Source organism: Lontra canadensis, unplaced genomic scaffold (assembly GCF_010015895.1).
Source record: "Lontra canadensis isolate GAN:19392208 unplaced genomic scaffold, GSC_riverotter_1.0 scaffold649, whole genome shotgun sequence".
NCBI lineage: Eukaryota > Metazoa > Chordata > Mammalia > Carnivora > Mustelidae > Lontra > Lontra canadensis.
In genome coordinates, this window is record NW_022631633.1 from 26,550 (window position 1) to 36,398 (window position 9,849).

The 9,849-nt window shown below is 47.8% G+C and overlaps 1 protein-coding gene across 1 annotated transcript; it reads left to right on the forward strand.

Annotated features, from left to right (window-relative positions):
• The first annotated feature begins 5,111 nt into the window (after positions 1-5,111).
• On the forward strand, positions 5,112-8,821 carry LOC116863173 (doublesex- and mab-3-related transcription factor C2-like). The gene is made up of 5 exons (XM_032850669.1): positions 5,112-5,326; positions 5,407-5,564; positions 6,240-6,376; positions 7,564-7,708; positions 8,693-8,821. The coding sequence occupies exons 1-5, from the start codon at positions 5,112-5,114 to the stop codon at positions 8,797-8,799; spliced, it is 762 nt and encodes a 253-aa protein (XP_032706560.1). The 3' UTR covers positions 8,800-8,821.
• Positions 8,822-9,849: the final 1,028 nt, after the last annotated feature.

Here is a 9,849-nt window from a genome sequence, read left to right on the forward strand (position 1 = left end):
ACTCCAGTCCTCTTAATCATTGTTAAAAACTTTGTTGTTGTTGTTAATTTCAGGCAATAGATTTTGTCATTATGTTTGGGCTGTTAGAGAAATTCTTACCAAATTCATCTTAAACTTGTTTACATGTCTCCTAATATTGTCCACTTTATTTTCTTTATGTTTCTTTGAACACAACACCTGAATGGCTTCTCATCTTTCTCTGCTACTACAAACACAACAGCAGCAACAGCAACAAGGTGGGGGCTGGGGGGGCTGGGATGTTCATCTTTACAGCAAAATGTCCACCAGTCAATGTAGAAAGTTGTGAAAGCAAATAAGAAGTCACCATTTTTCAACCACCAAAGTAATAACCCAATCCGACAAGAAGCAGGAACAAAAACCAAGGCCAAGAGGTTAAATTCTGTGGGGAGGAAACACAATATGCCCACATGGTATCAAAATATCATGCTACTGTCTCCTTGTAAGTCGCAGAGGGACAAAGGGACGTTTACAGTGGACTAATCTGTCCAACAATATCATAAATTAGTGATCAAACTGAGTAATGCCAATAGCAGCACCGACTGTTAGACAAACCGACCTTAGGAGCTCTCAGATGTGATGTCATGTGAACTACGCAGCACCTATTTAACATCCTTGCCAAAAATGTTAAACAGAAATCATCCGAATGGGAGGAAAATATCAGGCAAAGCCATATTGTGGACACGTTGGAAGCAAACAGGCCGAGGCTCTTGGACAATGTCATGGTCATGGAAGATTTAAGTTGAGGGCCTGTTTGGGACTAGAAGATACTAAAGAGACATGACAACTGAATGCAATGTATGATACCTGATTGAACTGTTGACCCTCAAAGGGATATCGCTAGGGCAACTGGGGGAAATTGGAATATGGACCGTGTATGGACTTAGATGATGTTATCATGCCACTATTAAAGTTCTTCAGTGAGACAATAGTAATATGGTTAGGAGAATATCCAAGGTCTTAGGAGCTACATTTGGAAGTAATTGCATGAAATGTTTGGAACTTGAGTGGTTAAGCAAAAAGAAAAAGGAGATAGAAAGCAACGGGACAATATGAAATCTAGGTGAAAGAGTGTTCACTCTTCAACTTTGTGTGTTTTGAATCTATTTTCAAAGAGACAGTTGAGGAAAATGCATTGCTCATATTTTAGAGTTGTGTGATGAAGTGTTCCACAATAAAATGAGATGATTTCTGGTATCTTCTTGAAAATAATCTGGAAGAGACAGAGGGGAGAAGATATAAATGAAATGAAATTGGCTGTGAGTAGTTAACCGTTGCAGCCCAGGGATGGATACTTGGAGGTTCCCTCACTATTCTCTCTCGTACAGTGTTCTCAAAGTGTGGTTCCCCCAGCAGCAGCATCTGAATCACCAGGGAACTTGCCAGAAAAGCAAACTCTGGGTCCCACCCCAGATTTTTTAATCTGAGACCATAGATGTGGAGCTCGGCAATCTGTTTTCACAAGCTTATTTGGACTCTGATGCAAGCTAATGTTCCAGGAGCACAGCTCTACTGTGATGAACCTGGAAATTGTTAAGTTTATATGCAAACCCTGTTTGTATATGTTTGAAATTACCCACATTTTTTAAGGGGAAAAAATGAAGAAAACAGGTACATCAGCTGTTTAGTAGTCAAGTTTTAATAAAGTCTCCAGACAGGCAATCCCAATGTTATACAAAAACTTCCAGAGGATAGAAAAGAGAAACTATTGCCCAACTCAGGCTGTAAGACTAGAAAACCTTGACGCTGGAACCAGCAAGGAGTGTATGAGAAAGAGGAACTTCAAGTCGATCTTGCTCATAAGCAGAAGATGTAAAAGTTCTAAACAAAATTTTAGCAAACTGAACCCCCCAGCATCTACAAAAGAAGATCCACCATAAGGAAGTTACATTTATCCTAGGAGGGCAAAACTGGCTTCGCATTCAGATAGATAGATAGATAGATAGATAGACAGACAGACAGATAGAGTCATGAGAGAGGTTTGTGTGTTGCCAACATATTCTGTGGCTAGCTCTAGGTGCTAACTGAACGTGTATGTTTAATTTTTGAAAACTCATTAAGATACACACTTGTGAATTTTGTCCTTGTGTGATTATAAGCTTCATTTAAGATTTTGAAAAAAGCATCTACAAATAACACTGTATTAACAGAATAAACAAATGGACTTTTGATCATTTCAATAGAGACAAAAAACTAAAATTCACTACTTATTCATGATTTTTAAAACAAACTTATTAAACTGGAAATATGAGGAAAACTCCATAATCTTATAAAGAGAAAGAAGAAAGAAAGGAAGAAAGAAAGAAAGAGAGAGAGAGAGAGAGAGAGAGAGAGAGAGGAGGGTTGGAGGGAGGAAGGAAGGAAGGAAAGAGGGAGAGAAAGAAAGAAAGAAAGAAAGAAAGAAAGAGGAAAGAAAAAGAAGATAAAAGGGTAAAAAGAAAAGAGAGAAAGGAAGAAAGAAGAAAAGAAAGGAAGAAAAGAAGAAACAAGAAAAAGACAGAAGGAATGGAGAGAGGGAGGACGGAATGGAGGAACGAAGAGAGGAAGTGAAGGAGGTTGAAAACAGTGAAACACAGCAAACCCCTTTTATTATGGAAATGTTGGCAGCATTCTATTTAATATTAGGGACAACCTAAAGAGGTCGAATTTGGTCATGTCGGTTCGGCCTTGTAGTGGATGTCCTAGTCAACCAGTACAGGTTTAAGAAACCTGTAAATTGATTATTGGGCTTCTGTAACTCACAGATTCATGAAAAACTGCAGAACATCTATAGACAAATGATTAGATATCACAGAGTTTAGCAGGGTGGCTGGCTTTAAGGTCAGTATAGTTTTTAGAAAGTCAAATGGATTTCTCTAAGTTAGATACAATTAGAAAATGTCATTTTAAATGGATAACAAGCACAAGAGCAACAACACTCTAGCGCATCTTGGGATAAATGCAAGAAAAGATGTACAAGATCTGAATGTACAGAAAGACGAAATTAAATACTAAGGATGAAAACGTTAAGGAAGTCCCACATAAACGGAGAGACATGCCATGTTGGTGACTAGGAAGGCTGGGTGTCCTAAAGATAGTCAATACTCCCCTAACTTATCCACAGATTTAATGAAAATGCAACTCAAATCTGAGGCAAATGAGTTTTCAAGGAACAAGGCACGCCGATTCTGATATTTATACTGGAAGGGCGAAAGGCAAAGGATAAGGAAGATACGTTCGAAGGTTATGAATAAGGTGGGGGGACTTGCCCTACCGTAGATCAAGATGCCTTATCAAGAGGTAAAAATGGAGATGATGTAGTAGTGGCACAGAAATAGACAAATTTATCTGTGGAACAGAAGAGGGAGCTCAGACACAGAGACACGCAAAGATGGACCAAAATAACTCCAAGCACTGCCAAATGTTCCCTGGGGGTGCAGAATTGCCCCGCCCCCTCCCATTGACAAACCCTGACATAGAAATATGGTTGAATCTTAAAAACACGTGCTGAATTTCGTAAAAGTCAGTTACAGGATACCAAGGACATGAGTTAAATATGCATGCACATATTGTATTTCACACCCAAAGGGAGCAAAGTCTGGGAAACAAGGTTTAGGGAACACAAAGTTTCACTTCACTTCACTTCACGAGTTACTGACTGTCTTAGCAAAGCCAGCACACGGAAAAGTGGGAGGAAGGCGAGAGGGGCGGGGCTTTGGTAGGTGCACTTCGATGGAACTCGAAGCTCATTGGTCACTGGTCACAGCCGTGGGAGGGGGAAGGCAGCGCTGGAAGCTCATTGGCCTTTGCGGGAAGGGCGGGAAAGGGAGAGAGAGCTGGGTCTTCCCTCCCGCCTTCTGTCCCTGCTGTTGGATTTCGACTTGCGGGAGGCTGAGGTAACCACAGGCTGGCATCAGGAATAGGGCCCTCGTTCTCCACACATCTTCTTTCCTCCCTCCCTCCTGCTCGGGATGACCAACTCCTTCTCCTCTCCTCCAACCTCAGTGGAATACCTCCTGATGTTCCACTCCGCCCCGTCCCCTCTCCACCCCCACCCCCCAGGCAACAACCACCGAATGGCTGTGGGAGGAAAACCCTTGCCTCAGCACCTGAACCCTGGCCTCTGGAACCTAAGGCAGGACTCAAGCCCCTGCCTTTGATCCTTTGAATCTGATGTGGCAGTGGCAGTGAATGACTGGGTGGCCTGAGATGAGGTGGTGCACCCCAGGTGTGAGGGACGGGGAAAGTGTACCCAAGCTTAACCGTTGAAGTGTGAAGAGGAGCATGGAAGATTGTTGGGAGGCTGAGCAGGGAGTACATGGGTTTGCATGAGAGCACAGAGGGTTCTGTTGGTGGAAGAAAACAATTACTGCAGTGAGGAGTTGGCTGTTGACTAGATCAGGGTCTGGCATTCGATAGGGGGCTCAGCAAGGATCTAGTCAATGAATAATCGAAGGGATGCATAAAAATACTTATTGAAAGAGGGGCTTAGGGTCCAGCAGCTTAATGAAATTTCACGGGGGTACAAAGGGGGTGTCAGATTAAAGTGTTGGGGGGCTGAGAGAAGAATTAAGATTACAGTGGGGTGCAGGAAGAAAATCAGGCTGGGGTGTGAGAGGAAAGTTGAATGTAGGACATACTAATAATAGAGTTGAATGGGAGGAGCTAGAATCATGAGTAGGGAGTGAATGAATGCAGGAGGTTAGGAAGGTAATTGTGGAAGTACATGACAGGAAAAATCATGAGGAATGGCAGAGTACAGGATGATACACGAGAAGGGGAAGGCAGTAATTGAAGAAAGGGGGGCACACGAGTGCATGCGTATGCCTGAAAAGGGGGTCTATGTAGAGGGAAGGGAAGCAAGGAGAATAGTGATTCGATTGAAAGTTTACAGGAGCCATGCCAAGAGTTCCTTAGAATGAGGCTATGCGTGAGTGGGGCTTCCTGGGAAGGAGGCTGCATGAGTGAGAAGGGTGGGTGCGATCTGATTTCAGCAATGAGCTGGGTGAAGAAGGATCCAGGCACCTCAGGTGGGGTTTTCAAAGGGCAGAGGAAGTACGTTCAGGGTAGGGGATCATGTGGCCATCCCGACCTCCACTCCTGGCCCTAGGACGATGGATCCCAATGAAATGCCTGCTGTGCCCTGCTGCCCCTCTGATCCCCCCACTGGGCTTGAGACCGGGGCCCCATGCGAGATTGAACATGGCCCCAAAAGAGCTGTAAGTCGCTGTGCCCGCTGCTACAACCACGGCTTCACTGACCAAGTCAAGGACCAGGATCACTTCTGCCTCTTCAAAGCCTGCGAGTGTCACAAGTGTATCTTCTTCTCGTGAGTATAGTGTCTGACAGTGGGGGGGGTGAGCCTCCCCAAAATGTGACTGACTGTAGACCTGCTATCCCCCACTTTAGGGAACACCACAGTGTCTTGCCTGCTGAGAGTGCCTTGAAGAGGGAGCAGGGGGCAAACCTAAAGAGGCACCTGGCTCAAGGACAGACAAGGAGTGAGGCCTCCCCTCCCAAAGCTCACAGCCATGTCAAGAAGTTGACCATTCAAGCCGGAGCCCTCAGTGAGTGTCTCTGGCCAGGGAGGGTGTCTGGGTTTGGGGATAAGGAGCACTGAGCTGTTCTGTCACCAGTCCTCTTACCCAATTTTGATGTGGCCTTGGCAAATTACCCCTCGGGCCTTTAGCTGCCCCCCACCTATCCAACTTCATCAATATTATCTACCAAGTTTTGGTGGGAAGGAGAGCTCTGGGGGGGTCAAAATGGTCCACGGTGAGATGAGACCTCAGACTGGGGGTGAGGAAGAGTGGGGTGAGCTCAGAGGGAAAGGCTCACCCAAAGTGTCCCCAGCTTTCCATAGCTGGGAAGGAGAACATCATGTCCCAGCTTGAGGCCCACCCAAACCTTCCCAACCCCTAGGGAGATAAGGAGAGTCTGGGGCCTGTGGGGGAAGTTCCCATCTCACCCACTGCCCAGACCCTTCTCTGTGTCCTGAAGACATGAGTTCCCTCCCTAATCCTACTGCAGCTTGCCACGGGACCTTGAGGAAATAATACTTATCCTCTTGGAGTCTCCATTTCACCAGGTGGAAAATAAATAGTAGGAACTGGCTGGTCTTCAAGGTCTTCTCAGCTCTGACATTTTGGGCTCCTATCCTCATCCCAGTACATACCCATACACATCTCCTCTCCATGGCCGGCATGGTGCCTGACTCCACCCTGTGCTCTCTGCCTCTGCAGGCAAGCGCCCAAGGAGCTCTGCTGACCGGTCCTACCCCAAAATCTTTGTCTCTGTCCTGGACTCCAGCAGCCTTGAAGACGCGACTAACAATTTCTCTTTCCAGGAAGACCCACAGGGCTCCTGCCCTGCCCAGGATGTGAGTAAAGTGAGAAGGCCCATGGAGCTAGATGTATATTGTGTGACCAGGTGCCCAACCTTTGTGCTTGATGCCATGGGAGATAGAAGGAAGGAGTGGAGGAGGCGGCCCATGAGGAGGAGAAGGAATGGGGTTGGGGGGGGAGGGAGAGGAGCAGGGGGAGGGGGAGTGGCAGGGGGAGGAGGGGTTCAGGGAGGAGGAGTGGAGAAGGCAGCATCTCAGACTAGCGGGCAAGGGCAGGGCTCTCCCAGCCTTGCCATCTCCTATTTGTGAGACTTTGCGCAAGTGACATTCCGTTTCCAAGCCTCCATTTCCAGTGTACTAGCAGTGTACTGATAGGGACAATATCCCACACCTGACATAGCACTGACAAGAGGACTAGGTCCAGGACTGCCACATAGCAGGACTTCAACTGCTGGAGGCTGTTATTCCAAGGGGAAACAGACTGATGGGAGAGAAGGTCCTGTTGAAGGGGGTGGGCAGGACGGTGAGTGCCACAGGGCCCAGAGGGAGAGTCCAGAGGTCATTAGAGAAAGCTCCCAGGCCATTAGATGAGCCAAGCTGGTCCTTCAAGTTCCATGGGGATTGGGGAATATGGGGGTGAGAAGCAGTCCCTGGGCAGGGACAGTGATCCCATTTCTCCAGGTGCTTTGCAGATTAGACCACAGACACCTGGGATTTTCCATACCCATCACTGTTGGCCTGGGAGTTTTGAAAATCCTGGCAGGAATTAGTGTCTCAGGAGAGATGTTGAGGAAGGACATAGAAAGGAAAACAGGCTAAACAGGGGAAAGGACTTGTGCAAGCCACAACGACCAATGGCCAACAGGCATTCAGACTCCCACATCTGGGTGGTGCAAGATCCTGGCCCTGTTTCTCTACTGGTATTATGTATCTGTCAGAGGGTTTAATCCCATGGCCCCTCTTTTCCTTGTCTCTAGAGACTCAGCTCTGGTCCTCCAGCCCTGTGCCGCCCTTGGCCCTGTCCTACTACAACCGCAGATCCTGGGAAAATAGCGGGGTCCAGAACCCTGGCAGGGGCCAGGCTTAGTGAATGGGAAAGGATGAAGGCCCCCGGGGGTGGGGGGGGACCTTCAATGGAACTGGGGACTGAAGGGCCACTGGCCCCATGAGGTGGGGAGGTATGGGTTTTCAGGTCCCATTCTCTCACACCCTTTCCATTGCAGGCTCCTGAATCTTCTGACCAGGACTCGGATTCTGCCTCAGAGTGGCAGCGGAAACTGGAAGCAGCCGAGGCTCTGCTGATTCTGAGAGACTCTCCCCAGGCATCTTCTGGCTCCAGCTCCGTGCTCCATCCCTGCGTGGCGACAAGTAGCCTTGTCCTTGAAAGGAGAACACGGGGTGGTGGGGATGGTTGGGAAAGGGGAGGGCGTTGTGGTAAGCAGGGTCTCACTGGGAGGCCGGGGTTGGTGGGTTGAACCTCCTAGGGCTCAGGTATGCAAGCTCCTTGGTCTGATGCCAGAGATGGCAGTCGCTGGTTGCTCAGTGAATCATCAGTTTATCCAGCTCTGTGCTCAACAAGCAAATGCCCAGGGCCCTAGCGTCGAGAAACAAGGTTACTGAGGTCCTGCTGGTGGCAGGGACTTGCCCTGGGGCATGCAACCTATCAGGTGGAACACCCAGGTCTCCTCACTCCCAGCCCAGAGCTCTCTACCCACACCCCTGCAGTCTGCTGTGGTGGGCAGCATACACATAGGTGATAAGAGCCTGGGCTGGAGGGAGATCTGGTCTTTGATTCCTGTCTCCAGGGGGAGCCTGGATGCCTTCAGAGTTCCCTTGTGTTTTGTGGCTGAGTTTCAATGATGAGCCTGGAGAGGAAGGACCAGAGGGAGTCTGAGGAGGGGTAGAAGCCTGGGAAGGCTGAGAGGGAAGGCTGGGCATTCCCAGACCAAAATGTTGGGCGCAATATGATGCTTGAGTGAAGCAGCAACCTGACTGAAGGAGGAACTTTGGGAACAGAAGGGGATGAGGCTGGAGAGGCTGCCAATTACAGGGGTCCTGAATGCCAGAATTAGGGGCTAGACCAGAAACTGTGGGTGGTGAGGAGCCAGGGAGTGTGTGACCTGGGGGGGAGCATATTCAGAGATCCTGGGCTCCACAAAAAGAAATGTGGTGGCTCTGATGGAGGGATTGGAGGAGGCAAGACCCGAGATGGGCAAATCAGCGGGGAAGTGTGCTGTGCTGCACTCTGTAGTCCAGGTGACAAAGCCTAGATCGGGTGAAACAAAAGAGAGGGGAGAGCCTGGAGCGGAAATGGATGTGACCTGGCTCTGATGCCTTCCGTTCTCTCTGCAGATCCTGCTGAAGATAGAGGACCCCAGCCTCCTAACCCTTCTCTGCGACCCCGGGAGCCAGCTCCATTTCTCTGCCTACTGGGCATCTGGGGTGCATCTCCCTCTTGACCTAGAAGCCCAGAAGAGGAGGCCTCACTAGAGTGCTGCCTATTTATGCATTTGCAAAATGTTTAATACCCAATACGCTTAACATTTTCTTAAACCTTCACTTTCTTTTACAAGCCTTTCAGACCCTTTTTATTATGTGGGGCAATTCCTTGGCTGAGGGTGCGTATTCTTGAACCTCCATTTCTTACTGCTTTGTATTTTGGGGCCTTCTATGTCTCTTATAAAATCAGGGTTGTGCAATCTAAGCTGGTCAGTCTCTAAATAGGGTTCTGTAGGAGGTCACGTGTTCATATGCCAGAGTTTTCATTTGACTTGTGATTCCAAACATAGCTGTGTACTCACGTCTATATCCATGCTTGTCAAAATCTAGGGGTGTTTTCATTTTGTGTCCACATTTATGTGTGTGAACAAATAATAAACCCTTGCTGTTGTAAGGCAGTGAGATAGGGGCGTTGTTTGTGGTCACAGTATAACGTAGACCATCCTGACTCTAACAGACCTGTTCCACTTACTTTCCAAAGTGAGAATCACCTTACTCAATAACTGGGATTTCTTAACATGACTAGACCAGAAAATGGTAGAGATAAAAAATGATAAGAGTTTTACTCACTGAGCAAGTAAGTGCCTACCTTCCGCCTGGCATAGACTGTTCCCAGCTGTCCAGAGGGCCCCAAGTTGAGTTGTCTGCAGCATCAAGCAGGTCTTATAAATGAGTGGAGCTGTCCAGACAGGCTCTGGCCAGCTGGCAGTTCATGGTCTACCTAAGGGGCCAGCTGCCACCTGGCTCCAGCCGATTGCTGCCATGCAGGAATGCAGACTCTGCACTGCCACAGCTCCTGATTTTTCGAGAGAAAGCGGAATTCTAGATATCTATGTAGAATATCTCCATTTTAAAATGTCGGCTCTGGTTTCTTCTTTAAGACCTGTACGTGGGCCAAAGAAAACATCCGTTCAGGCCAACCATGGCCAAGTGAATGCCGGTTGGATTCTAGTCCAATGTGTACTTTATAGTGGGGGACACTGAAGCCAATCATGGCCAGAAGAATCAAA